The sequence below is a fragment of the Bos javanicus genome, chromosome 4, assembly GCF_032452875.1.
Source record: "Bos javanicus breed banteng chromosome 4, ARS-OSU_banteng_1.0, whole genome shotgun sequence".
Taxonomy (NCBI): Eukaryota; Metazoa; Chordata; class Mammalia; order Artiodactyla; family Bovidae; genus Bos; species Bos javanicus.
The window spans coordinates 57,118,843-57,138,782 of record NC_083871.1 but is presented as its reverse complement, the minus strand read 5'-3'; the positions used below and the strand labels follow the sequence as shown (position 1 = coordinate 57,138,782).

Below are 19,940 nucleotides of genomic sequence, written 5' to 3'. Positions count from 1 at the left end.
GGCTTTCTAGAGACACTGTTTCATCTGAGAGACCCGACACCTTACCCGGGTTGGTATAGAGCTGGCTTTCCACAGTCTTGCCAATGCACTGCAGTTTAACGGCCTGCAGGGCGTCATCCACGTGCACGATGGTCGGCAGACTGCCCAGGGTGTCCTGGACCAAGTTGGCCACCTCCCGGACGTCAAAGAGCTTCAACAGCTCCGAATACACAGCTGGGAAGGAGCTCAGAAACACAGCCTTTAAAAGAAGAAATTTAAGTCAATTCCCAGATATGCCTGAAAAATCAGCTATAAAAATGTCAGTGAGTTTAAGACTGTGACAAATATTTTTAAATGGTAGGAAATAGAATGTCAAATGCTTCTTCTACCTAAATCTAAAAAGACTAAAAGGGCAAAATTTAGGGGAAAAAGGTATACCAAAACAGAGCAATTTTTCAAAACATGCAAAGGTACAACATAGTAATAACGGGGAAATCCTGTAAAACAACTGACATTAGCAAAGTGATGGACAAAACCCCCACAGATTCAGCAGAAGGCAGCGTGATCAAATGGAAGGAATACTCAGCCAAGACCTGGATTGTAATTATTTATGTTTCATTCTTTTTGGAGAAGGTTTCTGAAGTGCTCATTTAAATCTCATTTACCTTTAAGAAGCCAAACACATTAATTCCCTAAAACACTCAATTTATGATTAAAGAAAAAACAAAGGACACCAGAAAGCATCAGAAGACCTAGATTATATGTAGGACTAGCTTGACTTCTAATCAATTCTGTGACCTTGGGCAAGTCATTTTAATCCCCTAGGTTTCAGCTTCATCACTTGTAAAATGACAAGATCATTAGAATAATCCCTCGGGTTACTTCAAGATCTAATGAAAATCCAAAACTGTGTGTATTAAGAACAATATTGTTTACATAAATGAAGAAACCTGATCATTATTTTTTTAAAGAAAAAAAAAAAATAGATGCTAACTTCAAACCCTGAAGGGCATACTTTAAAAATTGGGCTAAGACTGTACATCAAAACAAACTCAGCCTTTTGAAATTCCACGAAAGGAGGGCAGTGGAAAGAAAAATTGATCAACCACCTGGTGGAGGAAGAGGCACATGTTTCTAATATGCTGAGATTCAATGGCTGTCGGATTTACCAATGAGATCTGACACCAGCAGAAAGTGGGTCAAGTCTACATATGCTGATGATTCAAGCACATAATCAAATTCAAATTTGTGGACTTTGGTATCTACCTATTTAACAGCAGCAGAAATATGTTGAAGAGCCGAGACCTGTTTCTGATGTCAGAACCGTCAGAATGCTCAAGGTGCTAGGGTCAACAGCTATGTTCTCCCTTTGACTTTTAAAAATTATAGATCTACTTGAATGCTTTTAAAATTAATAACCTGATATTTTTTGGTAAAGACTATATTTATATAACCTTCATTTTACTCTGCAAAGAACTGAGTCATAAGATGAAGTTTAAAAAAATTAAATGAGGCCAGCTTTCTGATCACTAAAAAGTCACCTAACTTGATGTTCCTCATAAATCCCTTAATGTACGCATCAATTCTTTATTTATACCTCTTTATTTCAAAAAGATATTTGTACCTGAAGTGTAAGATGCAATTATTAAAAAGGATAAATAAAAAAGGACCTTGTGATGAGGGCAGAAAGATATTTGCACAGGTATCTAAGCTAAAGATTTTTACTGCAAATAAAAACATGATATTGTTTTGATCTTCCTGGTATCCAAGACAAAAAGAGAAAAGATAATTAATAGGAATTTGGGGCAGGGTCTCAGGGCTCAATGCCTTCCACCATTCTTCTTTTCTTGGGGTTCCCAGGGTAGAGAGCTGTCCTTGGAATGGACTATAGACACCTAAGTTAGCCTTCTGTCCTGCTCCCAAGGACAGAATTATTAGCAGGCTGGGCTTAGGCCAGGATGACCAAATGAACCTCCTAGCAGTGAAGCGACTTAGCAGCAGCAGCAGTATCAGCTCTACAGAGCAGCTGTCTACTGATCCAACTGGAAGGATTGCTGGGATGGCCTATTCTGCCTCCAGGAGACAGAATTTGCTGAGTTGTAACTCACATGGAAAAAATCCAAAATGGAGCAAGGAAACTGGGATTTTTGTGTTTAAAGCAAGAATCCGGACCAATGGCTATCCTTGGCTCTGGACACAGTAGTCAGAGTTCCAAGATGATCTCCAAGAAATTTGTCCCCTGATGCTGTTCCCACGCAGAAGTGTTCTCTGACACGTGGGGGAACTCAGAGATCTGAAGCATGAGAAAGATTTGATAAACTGTGCCTGGCTTTGAGGATCAGAGGGGCCATACACCAAGGAATGTGAGTGGTCTCCAGGAGCTAAGAGCACCCAGCCCCTTCCCCACCTCTGGTCGACAGCCAGCAAGAAAATGGGACTCTCACCCATAAGGAAACTGATTCCTGTCCAAAGTCTGAAAGATCTAGAAGGTGAATTCCTTTCAAGAGCCTCCAGATAAGCTGTCAAAGCCAACCCCCTGCTTTTGGCTACAGGAGACCCTAAGCCAAAAATCTGACCACGTCTTTTGATCTACAGAATCTGACCTGATAAATGGGTGTCATCTAACACCATCATGGTCATTTGTTGTGCAGTGACAGTAACCTAACATATTGGATCAATCAGATTAGTGACACCTTCCATCTTAGAAGAGACAGCTATGAAAGTGTGGGATCAAAGGGGGACTTGGAATGGGAAGAAGTGTTTAAAATTCTCCTTCCTCCCAAAATATAGAGGGAGGAAGGAGAATTCCTCTTTGCTTAATGAAGAAAACTAACCACTTCTTTATATAAATTTTCTCTTAGCATCAAACTAAAAAACTATGTACGCATTTTATATATTATCTCCTGAAAAAAAGCTAACAGTCAAAAAAGAAGAATCAAATATGATTCTTTGAAGGTGTGAAAGTTTCACTATTTAAAAAATATATTTTAATATTTTAATTTTTCTTTGGCCATGCCCCAAGGCTTTGGGATCTTACTTCCCCAACCAGGGATACGCCCACACCCCCTGCATTGGAAGGTGACGTCTTAACCACTTCACGTCCAGGGAAGTCCCAATTGCTTCACTATTCTGATGGAGGGGTAGAATTTAGAGAATCAAGAGCAGTTGGAGGTTAAATATAGAAAAGGAAGCTGCTCTATATCACGGCTGTACCTCAGAGCCCAAATCTCTCAGAGAGACGGCTAGGATTCAGTGTAACGTAATGAAGGTAAAAGAATGTTTCTCTAACTTTAAAGAAGAAAAAAATCTCAGGAGTCCATAGCAAGACATTCTCATTTGAGAAACCATGACTTAAGGTTACTCTTGAGAGTAGGAGAATACTTTTCAGTTGTGAATTAGGTACGTTGTATCCTTGATAGAGGTTTTTCTTTTTTTTTTTAAAGAAAAATCTCAAAATGAAAACTGAAATTTTCAACAGTTTTTATAACAGTAGTGAACTTCTGAGAATTTTGATCTAAAGGAAAATATGGTTAGCCTGTTGGAATATCCTTTTCAAATATCACCAGCTGATAAGTAAGGTTTGATTAGTTGGCAACTTAACATTGAGATCTCTGGCAACTCTCCTAAAGTTCAGTGATTATACCATTGACAAGAGAAGCCAAAACAATATTAAAAGAGCCTGTATCCTTATCCAGGGGCTTCCCCGGTGGGTCAGTGGTAAAAGAATCCACCTGTAATTCAGGAGATGCAGGTTTGATCCCTGAGTTGAGAAGATCCCCTGGAGAAGGAAATGGTAACCCACTCCAGTATTTTTGTCTGGAAAATCCCATGGACAGAGCAGCCTGGTAGGCTATAGTCTGTGGGGTCGCAGAAGAGTCGGACATGATTTAGTGACTAAACGACAACATCCTTACCCAGATGGAAGGTAAGTCCACCTCTGCAAAGAAGAAAGTAACAAGAACAGCTCCCAAATAGTCAGAAAAACATGGCATTGTTATTGGAGGGGGCTTGTACATTTCTAGTGTTTTGCCTTTATATATAATGCCTTCCAAATGGCAAAAGACACCAAGTTACAACAATACTCCTAGGGATCTAATCTCCCAATATCCCGTTTTGTATCCAAATTCACAGTGATTGTAAGTCTCAAGTCTCCAGGGGAGAGTAATAAGGAAGTTGCTTCTCCATCTGACAGGTTTTTTTTGTTTGTTTGTTTTTTATCTGTTTCTTTTTTTTTTTAATTTTATTTTATTTTTAAAATTTACATAATTGTATTAGTTTTGCCAAATATCAAAATGAATCCACCACAGGTATACATGTGTTCCCCATCCTGAACCCTCCTCCCTCCTCCCTCCCCATACCATCTCTCTGGGTCGTCCCAGTGCACTAGCCCCAAGCATCCAGGTTTTTTAAATCAAGTTATTAAAATTAAACAGGTACAAGAAGTATTAAGAAAGTGTAGAGAAAGATATTCAGAATGATCTCTCAGCACAATGACCTCTCAGCACACTATTTGAAAAGTAGATAGATCCTGTTCTTAAACAAAACATGAGAGCTACTCCTGGTAATATACTTTGGCAGCAACCGCTGAGCACTGGTGATAGAAAATAACTCCCAGGATGATTAGGGCCAACTGAAAACAAAACAACATGCAGTTTAGCCGAGACCAGTACAATGAGCCTCAAGTGCATGGATTAAAATACAGCACGTGGGAATTCTCTGGCGGTCCAGTGGTTAGGACTCACCAGTCTCATTCCTGGGATTGGGTTCCATCCCGGGTTGGGGAACTGCTCACACAGTGTACCAAAAAAAAAAAAAAGGAAGGCTTGGGGAAAACAACTGCAGCAGATTGTTGTTTTTGTTGCTCAAAACAACACTCTCTGTGACCCCACGGACTGCAGCACATCAGGCTTCTCTGTCCTCCACTATCTTCTGGAGTTTGCTCAAACTCATGTCCATTGAGCCAGTGATGCCATCCAACCATCTCATCCTCTGTCGTCCCCTTCTCCTCCTGCCCTCTGCTGCTGCTAAGTCGCTTCAGTCGTGTCCGACTCTGTGCGACCCCATAGACGGCAGCCAACTAGGCTCCCCTGCCCTTGGGATTCTCCAGGCAAGAGCACTGGAGTGGGTTGCCATTTCCTTCTCCACCTCCTGCCCTCAGTCTTGCCCAAATCAGGGTCTCTTCCAATGAGTCAGCTCTTCACATCAGGTGGCCAAAAGACTGGAGCTTCAGCATCAGTCCTTCCAGTAGCAGACTAGCTAGAGAAAAATTCCTCCCCACAGGTGACATTGACAGGGTGTCTCCAATCATCAGCGTGAGTTCTAGAAACTGGAATGGAGGCCTATGCAAACCAACAGGCTCCCCATTCAGGGCGATAACAGTCCAAAGAAAGACATTACCAACTTTTGCTCTGCTGGTACTAGAAGCTGGAGGACTTTTTAAAGGGCTATTCCAAGTCAGTTAAGCTACAAATATAACCTGGAGCTATGAAATGCTGATGGAGAAAATATTCACTTAGGCGGCTAGGTAAAAATAAATAAATTGGACTCATTTTTTCCTCTATTCAGCAGAGATGAAAAGACAATTACCTGTGATTGAGATAATGCTCCAGATCCTTTGCTTTCTTGTGAAAGAAAAAAACGAACTGACATGAGCAGTTCCTGAATACAGCAGCGAAATTCCTCCTCATTCTGTCCTCCGGTGGCAAGGGAAAACAGCCTTCGAGACTGAACAATATACTTAAAAATATATTCTTGGGCCTTAAAACAAAATTTTTAAAATGTTAGTTTCAAAGAAAATCAAAGGTATTTATTTAACAATGACACAACACAAAACTATAGTACACCATTAGACTTTTAAATTATTGATTGAAGTACTAAGGCCCAGTGTGATTTTTGAATAGTATTTACTCATAGCAAAAGAGCTGTTTTTCTCTAACACCTAATGAGAGGAAAAGTATAGATAATTTTTAAATTCTATGTAATTCTTAAAGAGGTAATTCTTATAGAGGTTAAATGTTTTTGATCCTCAGATGATTTTTTTTTTTAATATAATTAACAAAGATATGGTGGTCTGTTTTTCAAAAATAATTCTGCTATGCTGGTAGGTTCTCTTGCCACTTGCATTTTACCTTCAATCAGCCCCAAATGACAAATTTATAATGAGTAAAATGCTTGTTTTTTAGAATGTACACCTATTTACTTTTATCTACTGACATCAAACACTATGTACTCAATTACGAAATCAAAAGGCTGCCAAGGCTGTTACTGCACAATCCTCTTAAGAATCTATTGACAGATGGGAGGGAGGTAGGAGAGGGGTTCAGGATGTGGGGGACACATGCATATCTGTGGCCGATTCATGATGATGTATGGCAAAAACCATCACAATATTGCAAAGTAATTGCCCTCCAATTAAAATCAATTAATTAATTTAAAAAAGAATCTATTGGTAGATTCTTTACAAACATGTTGCAAGAAAGGTATCAACATCTTCATATATAGAGAGCTTGTAGGACCCAGAGATATGGGCAGTGTTAAACCACGAGACACTGTAAAATCTCAGGTTTCCTCATTATGATTCCTGCTAACCATCCTCCAGGCAAGAATACTGGTTTAGGTTGCCATGCCCTCCTCCAGGGGATCTTCCCAACCAAGGGATTGAAGCCAGGTCTCCCTCATTGCAGGTGGATTCTTTGCCATCTGAGCCACCAGGGAAGACCAAGAATACTGGAGTGGGTAACCTATCCCTTCTTCAGAGGATCTTCCCAACCCAGGAATTAAACTGGGGTCTCGTCCATTGCAGATGGATTCTTTACCAGCAGACCTACCAGGGAAGCCCTTAAAATGTAAGACAAATGGTTCTCAGATGGTCTCTGTCAGTGGTAGAAGCAAGAACAGGGAACTTCTAAGCTTAACTGCTCATCTGCAGTCTTGTCTTCTCCACCCTTCCTTCTAGATTTCAAGTGTTCAGAGCCTGGAGGACTAAAGATTTAATGCTAGGGAGGTTCCAGTGAGTCTGGCAAAGTTCTTTTCAAATCTCATCATCTCTGGAGCAGCCACAAACTGATTAAGATCACTGAATTGGAATGTCAGTGATACATCATCAGCGATTACTGCCTGTGTTGAGGAAACCAATTTGCTTAGGCATCACCACGCAGCAGCACTGCTGGGCTACGATGTGCTATCCACAGCGTGTCATTACCTTCAACACCTCCTGGATGTGCTCTTGTCTCTCCGCTTCTGTGATCCGGTCCACATACCACTTGAGTACTTTGATGAGATCTCTAAAATACAGGGGAAATGTGCAGAAGGTACAGTTGGTCTCATTCTCAATTAGAAGCCAACAAATCAAATGCTTATTTTTATCACAAGGAGGCATCATTTTCCATCAGTTCTCACGTTTCTGTCAAACTGTTATGAAAATTTTACAAAGTCTGCATATCACCATCATTACCCCTTTTTTGAAGCTGAAGAGAGAAACAACATTTCCTCCCAGCAAGATTCCTTTTAATCTGGACATATTCCACGAGCCCTGCTGCTTCTGGCCGTGCTTCCAACGGGTGAACACAAATATCAGAAGAAAGGCCAGGGGAGTGTCTGAATCTGACTGCCATGGTCAATCTCGGACAACTGCTAATTAGGATTTCCTCCCCAGTGAAATCCTAATTTGGATAAAGTATTTAGCTGGAGGCAAAAGAAGGTGTGGGGAAGGATGAAGATACCACCTCCTCATTTCAAATCACACCCCATGGACTTAACAAGCCAATTCTCTGACCTGTGGGAAGAATGAGGCTTACCATCAGAGCATGGCCTAGTAATTTCCAGAAAAGTTGTTTTAAGAAATAAAAATGGAATTAACCTCCACACCTCAAATTCTCAAGATTGCAGTCACGTGACCTTTAACACTGGCCAGTTCTTGGTGTCTAGAAAACAGCAATTTTTTAAAATTTTCTCTGTCCGAGGAGAATTCATGGTTGTTCCAGTCAGTATATGCTGATGAGAACACTACTTTTGAGGATGACTGGTCATGATTCTGGCCCAAGAAGATTCCATGGGCCTTATTTGTCTTATTAGAACTGATTAGCTGCATTCCTGGCTAATCTGAAGTTTAGACATTACACCACTGTTTTCTAGTTTCCAGAGACAGTATCACTTGGAACAGTGACCCCTCACACCAGAGCCCAAACTGTTAGGTCAAGGGCAAAACTATCCTTGCTCAAACATTTCACCCTCTGAAAAACTCATGTCGGTAAAAGGTCAAGTCTTGTAAAAATGACTCCATTCACTTAAACATCAGAGGTGTAAATCTTACCAGGCTATGGAAGCAAACAACCAAAGGAACTGGATGAAATGCTTACCTGGTTACCTACTATCTTTTATACAGCACACAGATGGGGGAAAAGGGCAAAGCCCTGATTCCATGCCCCTTTAACGCACTTCTGGGAATAGACGACTGCGTGCACATGCCCATAGGTATTTAGTGTATAAGATAAAAACATTGGCAGCTGCTGTATAACATAGGGAGCTCAGCTCGGTGCTCTGTGATGACCTGGGGTGGGATGGGGGGTGGTGGTGGGAGGCTAGGGAGAGGATTTATGTATACATACAGCTGATTCACTTTGTACAGCAGAAACTAATACAACATTGAAAAGCAATTATCCCCTAATTAAAAAAAAACAATTATAAACTAAAAAAAACTGGCAGAATAGCAATGACAGCAGTGGAATGGGGAGATGGAACTTTGGGGTACATTTCAGGGCTGTATTTAAGCAGGCCCATGACCAGGAAGATGTCACCCATAGGACAGAAAGAGAGGAGTTGTTATCTTCTAGGCTACATGTAAGCAGGTACCAGCTACAGCATGTCATTATTCATTCACTTTTAGTCTTGCTTATCTTATCTGAGTGGATAAGAAAGGAGCAGCGGTTAAAATGGCAGCTGGTAACAGAGGATAGAGTCTAATAACTGAACCCCTTGCATCCATGGGCCAGCTCTTCATACAATCAGCACAAAGCTTAGTGTCTGGCATGCAGGAGGCACTCAATAAATATTAACAAATGAATGAACAAAGGACTTTAAAATGGTATGATGGCAAAGGCTGTTTTCCCATTATATTTCTTTCTTAAAGACATCTAGAATTACCAAGGAGTGTGATGATTAAATGGGGCTCTTGACTGTCAAAATGAAATAACCAGGTATTTTAGACTACAGAAGATCAAGTGAAACAGAGGCAAAAAGAAAACATTATATTTTAGGTTTCAGGACTAGAACTCAGGAAGTTCTTCCCCTGACCCAACCTTTTAAAATCAAAATAAGTTTCAGCCATCAAAAAAAGATGTGTGAAAAAGGAAGATACTGTCTCAAGAGACACTTGAGTAGCTGTGCTTCATTTCTTCCTACATTCTCTTTTAAATTTTCCTATATAGCTGGTTCTGCTTTAAAAAGTTCAAAAGGAACTGTTTCTAAACCAATTATAAGATAAAGGACCTTACCTGTATGCAAGTGCCCCAGCAAAATGACTCTCAATGTAAGTGTCCATTACAGGTTTAAAATGATGAAATTTGCTATCTTGCAGCAAATTGATTATGTGAACCTAAAACAAAACAAAACAGAGTTTTACAAAACTGAATGCAAACCAAGACTTTTTTGGCAGGGGGAGTGGGAAGGTTTCTTTTGTTTGTTTGTTTGTTTTTGATTTGGGAAGGTTTCCTTTCAAGTGAGCTCATTCTATTAAGTGCACATTCCTAAACCAGTCTTATCAAAGTCAAGATTTAAAGACAAAATTAAGGTATAAAGTTAATTTAAACTCACCAATGAATCAAATACTTTAGACCCATATTTTTGGGAATTTTCATCTAAAATTCCAAATAAGGTATCCAGTGTATCTTGCAGAAACTGTTAGATAAAGAAGTAAAAGCATAAATAAAATATCCTCTGTCTTTCCCCTCTAAGTATTCTTTATCCCACAAATTTCTAAGAGAAGGATAACAGGATGCATTTACCTTTACTATCTCGGAGCCATCAATTTCTTTTAATTTAGAGAGACAGCCTGTGATCTTGTCTGGGTGGGTTCTCCATTTCAAAAGATCAAGCATATCACCTGTCCAAACAGAAAATGAAGATTAGTTGCCTTGATAGAGAACAGTCTCTCACAGGAAAGTGTTCTAACTGGTAAACAGTGAATTCTTAAATATGTTGCCACCTGGTCACCCAAACTGCAGGCTCCCCCAGACTCCAACTAACCCTCTAAGATAGCATTCATTACAGTGTGTTCTCTTTCTCCCTTCCCAGTGCTCTTGACTGACAAACTCTTGCTTATCCTTCAGTTCTCAGGCTACTTGTATTTGCCCAAAGACTGTAAACTCCAAGAGAAAAAAACCTCATTGAGCTCGGCCCCAACTTAGTGCTAGCACTGGAACAGAGCAGGCACACAGCAGGCAGTTGGTAAGTACTGGCTGGAGAATTTTCTGCCTCCTCCAATTAAACTGGGAGATTCTTGAGGGCTGGAAACCCACTTGATTCTCTTTTCTGCTCCCAAGACATAGCACTCTGCCAAGTAACCAATTCCATTTGGCAATGAAGGTCTTCTTGACAATGTGACCCAAACCTGGCATGACTAGAAGGTTCCTGCGCAATGATGCCATGCCATGCCATGTCAAGTTGCTTCAGTCGGGTCCGACTCTTTGCAACACTATGGACTGTAGCCCACCAGGCTCCTCTGGCCATGGAATTCTCTAGGCAAGAATACTGGATTGGGTTGTCATGCCCTCTTCCAGAAGATCTTCCTGACCGAGGGATCAAACCTGTGTCTCCTGCATTGGCAGATGGGTTTTAACCACTGAGACACCTGGGAAACCATACAATGATGACAAGTCCAGTCAACTGTCAGACCAGCAAATGAGCCCTTGGACCTGACAGGGCCAATTCCTGGACTCTGTGACCATCTTCCACCCTAGACTCTGGGCAAAAGCAGGTCCCAGCTCTTCAATTCCCTTTTCTTTCTGACCTGACATGTGAGCCCTGTGTCCAGCAGAGTCCTCAGGGAACCTCTTCACTGGTGAGGGAATAAATCCTTTCCTCCTCCTTCCTGGGCAGAAGCTCCTGCACATGGTGCCCATCTTCACTGGTCTCCAAAGGGAACAAGGAGTCAGTGGCATCGGAGGCCAATGACAGCAGTAACAACTGACAAGGCTCATGGAAGCAGGACGTGCCCAGGGCAGGGGAACCTGGCAGGGCTATTCTCCTGGTGCCAGTGGGGCTGAGATACTAGAGAAGCCACGAGAGAAGCCAGGAGGGGTTTTCTGCTTCAAAGCACTTGTTTCAGGAGAAACTTGAATGGGGCTTGCCAAGAGGCAAGAAAGACCAAAAAAAAAAAAAAAAAAAAGCAAACACCAAACACAATAACAAATAATCAAGGAAATAGTTATGATGAGAAAGAAAACATGACGTAGTAAACAAAGATCCCTGGGTCAGGAAGATCCCCTGGAGAAGGAAATGGCTACCCACTCCAGTATCCTTGCCTGTAGAATCCTATGGACAGAGGAGCCTGGTGGGCTACAGTCCATAGAGTCGCAAAGAGTTGGAAACAGTGGAGCATCTAACACACACAGTAAATAAAGAGAAAAAACATAAGAATCTCAAGAGGAAATAGAAGCAACTTCCACCAAAGCCAATTTCAAGGGAAAAACCACAAAGGAACCACAAGTAGGAAACTTAGCACTAAATAGGAACATTTTTCTATAACAAATAGGGGTAAGAGGAGGAGGAGGATTTAGACTTAGAAAAATGAGGGAATTTTTCAAAAACTGACATTGAAAAAGAAACTTATGATTATTTTCATAGCAGAAAACCCTGAAAATGTTGAACATTCACGTCTAACTCAGACACCCTGGAGGTATGATTGAAACATTTTAAAATATGATTGGTTATATTTAGATGAGAGATTCTACAGGGTGAGACCAGCTGACCAAAGAAAGTTCTCCAGGATTCTCCTGGTCTGCTTGCCGGCCTGCTCGGACTTCCCACATCTAGCTTCAGGGTGCCTGCCGCCTTCCCTGGCAGCCCCTCTTTTATAATTTGCACTACCATTTACTTCCCACTCCCCCTCCCATCCAGCTCTGCCCACTCCTTCTCTCTCCCTGCCCTTTAGAATGAGGCCTTTGCAGAAGCGTTCAACGTGAGGGGTGGACCCTGTGCAGAGGAAGGAGGAGGCTCTACAGGCTGCAAAGTGGCATCAGTAGAGGACAAGGAATAGGACTGTCATCAGCAGAGCTGGATAGCAGATGACAGCGGTCCGGGATGGGGCTGTTCATCTTTCCTGCAAGAAGTCTGAGGAATCGTTAGACTGCTCCCAATGAAGCCAAAAGGAGAATAATGTATTATACTTTGTCCATCTGGACACAATTAATCATGTATGCCATGTACTCAGAATCAAGTCAAAATTATCACCTCGTAGGTCTTTATTTTAGCCATTTGAAGATACCTCAGTTGCCAATTTGCAGCTAGGACCTATTACTGAAAATGAGAATTTTATACATTCTATTCAACTATCACTTAAGTGTGTACTGACTGTATGTCTGATCTGCCAAGAGCTATAAAATAGGTGGATGACCTGATTCCTACTTTTTTTTTTTTTAAACCACCATCTCAGGAAGAGACTGAATAAACCACCCATTACTGGAGGGAGAAGGGGATATGGAACAGTCGGTATTGGCACAAATGTTAGACTGAATTTAAGCACTGTTTTCACTTTTTCTTAACGTTTTAAAAAGTTGTCTTTAACAGTCCAAGGAAGCTAACAAACAAGTAAAGTGATTCCTTTTCTGATCCCTACTTTTAAGAAACTTAAAATATTTCCTTGATCTGGCAATCACAGATGTCCAGTCCAGCCAGTGCACTAGCCTCACTATGCTATCTAAGAATGACACTGGAAGACACAGAACGTGTGTAGACAGACACACTTTAGAAATCCTGAAATGCAAATCTGCTCTAGGAAACTGTCCTAGAGGCCACATCACTTACTAAATGCCCAATTGTAATGGAAATGGGATTTGTATATTTTCCAAGTCGAGTAAAATGAATACAAAAAAAATTTAATTCCAATTTGGAAGTGGATTACTTCTACACAGAGACATGTGTCTAGCATGTAAATTTCAGAAAAAAGAACTTCCTTCCTCCCTCTGTCCCATGTCTTTAAACACACTATTCATTTCCTGCCTCATTTTGAGCTGTCCAACATTGACAAGGTTAATCAAAGTCACAATGGTAATTAAGCACTTATTAGTCTTCAATAATGTGTCAAGCGTTGCTTTCTATATAGTGAGATGTTTAATGACTTCGTGAATAGTTTATTTACTTGAAAAATGTTCTCTGCTTTTACAGAGCAGCAGCTTCTAGTTATCCGGATTTGTTTTCCTCTGTCTTATGTTCACAGTTCTGTCTAATAGCCTAAACCCTAGAACTAGAAATAATTAAGCAGGCAGGGCCAAATGTTTTCATGGCAGAGAATGTATTGTTAGGTTTATATCTTTGGAAGAATAATGGCCCCCAAAGATGTCCATATTCTAACCCATGGATTTATCTTAACTGACAAAAGAGTTTTACAGGTGTGATTAAGTTAAAGATTTTTTAAATGGGGTATTATCCTGGATGATTTGGTGGGAGCACTCTCATCACAGGGGTCCGTAAAAGATGGAAGATGATCAGAGTCAGAGAGATCGAATATGCTTTGTTGCTGTCTTGGAAGATGGAGAAAGGGGCCTGTAGCCAGGGACTACAGGTGCTTCCTAGGAGCTAGAAAAGGTAAATAAAGGGATTCCCTCCTAGAGGTTTCAAGAGGGAACGTGGCCCTGCTGACACCTTGATTTTAGCCCAGGGAATAAGACTGCAGACTTTCTACCTCCAAAATTATAAGATAATAAATTATTGTTGTTTTAAGCCAATAAGTTTATAATAATTACTACAGCAGTAACTGACAACTAATACTGGCTGAAAATAATCTAATGGAGGCAGAGAGTTAAATACGAACCAGATTCTTTAGAGACACACAACTCATCCATATAGGATGAATGAAAATAACACCTAAGGGAGTCAAAAACGTTGATTTTATTATTTTCACAACCTCTATGGGGTTAGACTCTTCTCACAAAAAAAAAAAAAAAATGCCTGAGATTTGGTAAATGCTATTTAGTCATAACGGAATTCTGTCAATGAAGGTTTTATTTAAGTAAGATCATTAACAATTGAATACTGATAGTCTGATGTAATAACCTAATTTGGCAATAGCTACCTTCAATCAAACTTACTAAAAATAAACTACATAGTTTATTTTTAGAAATATGTCTCCAAAAATACCTCTGGAAGGGGATAAATGAAACCCAATATAAATGTAAAAAAAATAATTTGCCAAGGTCCTATATAAATACAGTAGCACTGTTTGACAAATTGGATGGTATCATTAAAAGTGGTCATTATAATAATGCCAAAATTTGCTTCTTTTCTCACTCCATGTTCTGAGAAAAGATACGTATTTCTTACTATATGACACAGAAGAAAGAACCAATAACACTTTAAAAAGTTTAAGCACAGGAGCATTTTTTTTGCCTAACAATACAGAGCCCTGATTTACTATGATTTGGCTTCAGATTTTTGACTTTACATGGGTGCAAAAGTGATATGAAATCATTTAGAAACTATATTTCAATTTTTGAGTTCAGGTATTTTCCTGGGTTAGCTACATGCAGTACAACAGCCTCCTATAATGTTGAGCATTGAGCCTCAGATGCCAGACAGCCAAGTGATCATAAAGGTAAAGAAGCAATATGGTTATTAATACAACCATTCTGTTTTTCACTCTTAGTACAGTATCCAATAAGTTATGCGAGACATTCAACATTATATTATAAAATAGGCTCTGTGTTAGAGAATTTTGCCCAGGTGGAAGCTACTGTAAGTGTTCTGAGCTTGTTTAGTGTAGGCTGGGCCAAGCTGTATGACACAGAAGAAAGAACTTTTCTTAGATGTTTTGTGGTCGTGGTGGTATGTGCATGCTCAGTCATGTCTGACTCTTTGCAACCCTATGGACTGTAGCCCACCAGGTTCCTCTGTCCATGGAATTCTCCAGGCAAGAATACTGGAGTGAGTTGTCAGTTCCTGCTACAAGGGATCTTCCTGATTCAGGGATCGAACCTGCATCTCCAGCATTGCAGGCAGATTCTTTGCCGTCTGAGCCACCTGGGAAGCCCCATGATGCTTTGTAGGTTAGGTGTAATAAATGCATATTCTACTTATCTTATTCAAGTTACCACGGGCTTATCAAAAGAATGTAACCCAATCCTAAAGTCAAGGAAGAGACATACCTTATTATAAAGTGATTGTCTTCAACAGAATGAGACTAATTTTATTATATGGCATTCAGGATGCTTTCCAGAAGCCTTACATGGTGACCATGAAGAATTCAAAAATATTTAATTTACTTCCTTCATTACAGACAGTGCTTTCAGAACAATTTGCCAAGGAGAAGAGCTTGCTTTCTTAATCATAACTTTCTAAACAATCACTGACATAAAAAGTAATGCTAGAATAGAAAAGTAATATCCATCTAATTAAACAGAAAACAGCATTTACTCTGAAGCCTGCAATTAGCACAGTTTATGAAGCAAGAGAGATTAAGTTGGTGGTAATCTTTGCCTTTTTTTTTTTTTTTTTTAAGCAGCTGGGTTTTGATGGTTTATTTGAGGACTTGAGTATTGGGTTCCAATACCAGGATAATTCTGTAGTCCTTAAACTATACACATTTAGCTGTTTGTTGGGTCACAATTACTTTTATTTTATTAAAAACCACAAACAGAAGGATCAACAACAATTTTTCTAGTGCAAAGTTCTTAAATATAAAACTGATGTTTACAGAATATCCAACTAAAATTCGCATGAGTACTTAAATACAGGGGCTTTCAAATAAAACAGTATTATACATTACCGTTTTGTGTGAGTTTTGTGGAACAGAGAAAAGATGTTATCCAAAAAGACTCCTTTGTGGCCTTCATGGCTTGATTATTATTCCCAAGGAGAATGCCCTTGGAAAAAGGAAGTTTGAGGTAGCGGGTAGTATCCTGAAGATTTGTGTTTTCTTCACACTATAAAAAAATATTTTAAAAAATGGAAGGGGGAGAGTTAAGAGACCTCTTGAGAATTATTAAGCATAATATTCATTTCTAGTTTTTAAGAACTGGGAAATATTCCAAATATCATTACAAACAGAATTTGGCTTTTAAGTAAAATGCAACAAAAATGTCTAAGAGGAATAACTCACTTATTTTGGACGCAGACCCATTTGGGTTTGAATTCTAGCTCTCTTACTTCCCACACAAGTAACTGTATCAAGTTATTCAGCCTCTTATGATTTCCGTTTTCTATCTCTATGACCTCACTATGCTGCCAAACAAATTAGATTACGTGAGGCCTTTACATAGAGCCTGATACATTGGAAGTGCTCAAGAAATCATATTGCAGTGACCATAGCATTTTAAAAAATCTTTTAACTGGAGGATAATTGCTTTACAATGTTGTGTTGGTTTCTGTCATACAACGCGAATCAACCATAACTATATGTATATATACATATATATCTACACACACATATATCCCCTCCATCTTGAGCCTCCCTCCCACCACCACCCCTCATCCCACAACCATAGCATTTTAAAAAAAGTGCTTAAATTCTTCCCACATCTCCTCTGAGGTAGATATTAAACAACTCCTTACTTTGAAAACAGGCAATTAAAGGACTCTGTATTTCATGATAATATAATGAACCCACTATGGTGAGAAATCCCTACAGAAAATGTCAGTCAACAAATGTAAAAGAAATTATAGGTTTTAAAACTACAGTTTCATATTCCTAGTGTAATTCTTTCTTTAGTCAAGGGTTGTCACTAAATGCTAAAATCAGTAGGAAAATTGTTGATGAGCAAATGAACATTCTACGCTACCACACAGATTCCCTCCTACCGGCAAGGGGACAAATGTAACTGCACGTCGGGGGATTGGGCTGTCGGCCCTCTGATGCAGGGCAACGAAAACAACACATCATCCTCGCAATGCATTCCTCCCAAAGCTGTGGAGCCTGAATGGGTGACACCAACAGATTCACCTTCCACTTCACAGATAATACAAAGGACAGAGCAACATGCTGAATGCTATGGGGAAGCAACCAGACAAACCCAGAAGGCGGCACTTTCTGTAGGATGCCTGTCTTTGACTCCACAAGTCAAGTTTTGTGGGGGAAAAAAAAAGGATTACTCTAGATTAAATAATACTTAAGAGATATGTAAGAGCCAGATACAATATAATGGCCCTGGATTTGGACAAACTTGCTGAAAAGGATTTTCTTTTGGAATTGATACATTGACTAAGTTCTAGATGAGATAAAAAAAAATTAATGATTGGAAAAGTCATTAACTGGAAAAAGTAAATAAAAAAATAATAAGGTCCTATTGTATAGCACAGGAAACTATATTCAATATCTTGCAATAAACGATAATGGAAAAGAATATTAAAAAAAGCATGTCTATTACATGTGTATCACTGAGTTACTTTGCTGTATAGCAGAGATTGGCACAACATTGTAAATAAACTATACTTCAATAAAAAAATAAAAAATACATATAATGAAGCAACCGAGATATTCTTCAGTACATGAATAGATAAATGTGGTACATCCAGAAACCAGAATACCATTTCAGTGCTAAAAATAAATGAGCTACCAAGCCATGAAAAGACATGGAGGAAACAATGCATATCACTAAGTGAAAGAAGCCAATCTGAAAAGTCTACAAACTCCATGATTCTAACTATGTAATATTCTAGAAAGTGCAGAACTATGAAGACAGTTAAAAAAAAAAAATTAGTGGTTTCCAGAGGTTGGGAGTAGGAGAAAGGATGAACAGACAGACCATGGAAGATTTTTCTAGGGCAGTATGATATTATGATGATAGATACATGTCACTATACATTTGTCCAAATCCACAGAATACACAAAAACAAGAGTGAAACCTAGGGTTTCCCTGGCAGCTCAGTGGTATAGAATCCATCTGCCAAAGCAGGAGACATGGGTTCGATCCCTGATCTGGGAAGATCCCACATGTTGTGGAGCAATTAAGCCCGTGTGCCACAACAACTGAGCCTGTGTTCTAGCGCCCGGGAGCCACAACTACTGAGCCCACGTGCCTCAGCTACTGAAGCCTGTGCGCCCTAGAGCCTGTGCTCGGCAACAAGAGAAGCCACCACGATGGGAAGCCTGAGCACAATTAGAGAACGTCCCTCACTCTCTGTGAGTAGAGAAAAGCCGGCACAGCAACAAAGACCCAGCACAGCCAAAAATCAAGAAAAATAAAATTATGCATAAAAAAAGAGTGAACCCTAGTAAACTAAGGGCTTTGGGTAATGATGATGTGTCAATGCAGATTCAACCTTGGTTAAAATAAATATGCACCTTTCTGGTGAATGATGCTGACAATGGAGGAAGCTATACATATGCCAGGGCAGAGGGTGGAAGGGAAGTCTCTATCCTTTACTCTCAACTTTATTGTATACTAAGCTACTCTTTTAAAAGTCTACTAAAATAAATAACATCATCTGGGTAAAAAAAAGTTCATACAGAAGAACCTCCAGAAAGATATACCCTAAGGGGTAAGTAACATCATCATATACCCTAATAGTTAACATCATCTGAGCAACCAGAATATGGTGTTTTTATTTTTGTTTATCTATATACTGTTTCTGTAATGAAGGTGACTTTAAATTAAAATTTTGAGAAAAATATATTGTAACAGATATAGAATCAGTATAGCTTACCTTATTTTGAGCTAAATAAGTTTAGTTATGCTAAACTTAGTATTTAGTTTAACTAAATAACTAAATTTAGGAACTTTATTGTTTTTAATGTATATATTTATTTTTAAGGCTAGTGTCTTGGGAACAGGTAGGAAATTAAGCGCAGAACCCCTTTGGTATTCTAGGCTAATCTGTGTGATTTACAAACATTTTTTAATACTAAATCTTTAAGAAAGACAACTCTAATAAGCTTAGAGAAACAAAATCAGAATATTACAAGATGTTCTTCCCAGCACATCTGCCCAGTAACAGGAGGACCAATAAACACAAGAAACTCTCTTCTCAAGTTATGGCTCCAAATGCTTCGGCAAGATATTTCATTTAGACAGAAGAGTGCATATATAGTTTAGAAATAATTATAACGTGAACACTTCAGATGCTTTCCTGAATAAAAAGTGCTTAGCAATGTAAAGTTATGGAACCTGGGGTCACCATCCCCTCTTCTCAGTCTTGTTCTGGTATCAGGGCTTGGAGCACAGCACCCTACACTGGTCCTATTTTTTTCTGCCTGGATATTGTTTGTAGGGTCAGTAACATGCTCTAGTCCCATCTCCAGCGTGACCTGTATTCGGTATGTTGAACCACTCCTTCCTATTAAAACTGAAGCTTCATACAGCCCCAGTCCAGACACCATCCAGTTATTTCCAGGTTTCTTCCCCAGAAGCTGGAGCATGCCTTGGTCTGGTATGTTCCATCTGTGTACAGAAATCCTGAAGCTATAGATTGCTTTCTTATCCCCATCCCCACAAATGACTGCCTGGTTCTTGAATACTTCTGGAAACCTCTTAGAATGTCTGCTTGCTGAACCCCTGTAGCTCAACCTGCAGTCAAGGATCAACCATTTCTGTGATTGAAGATGCGATGGCCGTGTTCTGCCCATAGGGGGCACTGTGAATAGACACCATGGCTGCCTTTACGGGGGGCAGTCACTGTGGCCAGGTGAGTGCTACCTATTATAGTTCACTGCACTTCTCCCCCAGCCTAGGGGCAAGACCTCAGCATTGGAGTCTCTCTGATTTCGAGCTGTGACATCTTGATACCTTCTTACAGCTGAACTCTATCACCCTTAC

At 39.7% G+C, this 19,940-nt stretch overlaps 1 protein-coding gene across 4 annotated transcripts in view; it reads right to left on the bottom strand.

Moving 5' to 3' along the window:
- Nucleotides 1-19,940, bottom strand: part of DOCK4 (dedicator of cytokinesis 4) — a 481,885-nt gene that overhangs the window by 146,009 nt on the left and 315,936 nt on the right. For all 4 annotated transcript variants that reach the window (XM_061414091.1, XM_061414095.1, XM_061414093.1 and 1 more), the window contains exons 17-23: nucleotides 15,956-16,112; nucleotides 9,981-10,078; nucleotides 9,790-9,873; nucleotides 9,471-9,571; nucleotides 7,181-7,262; nucleotides 5,566-5,736; nucleotides 46-238 (exon numbers count right to left, since the gene is read on the bottom strand). In XM_061414091.1, the coding sequence (XP_061270075.1) occupies nucleotides 46-238; nucleotides 5,566-5,736; nucleotides 7,181-7,262; nucleotides 9,471-9,571; nucleotides 9,790-9,873; nucleotides 9,981-10,078; nucleotides 15,956-16,112 (886 nt within the window). The remainder of the gene's footprint in view (nucleotides 1-45; nucleotides 239-5,565; nucleotides 5,737-7,180; nucleotides 7,263-9,470; nucleotides 9,572-9,789; nucleotides 9,874-9,980; nucleotides 10,079-15,955; nucleotides 16,113-19,940) is intronic.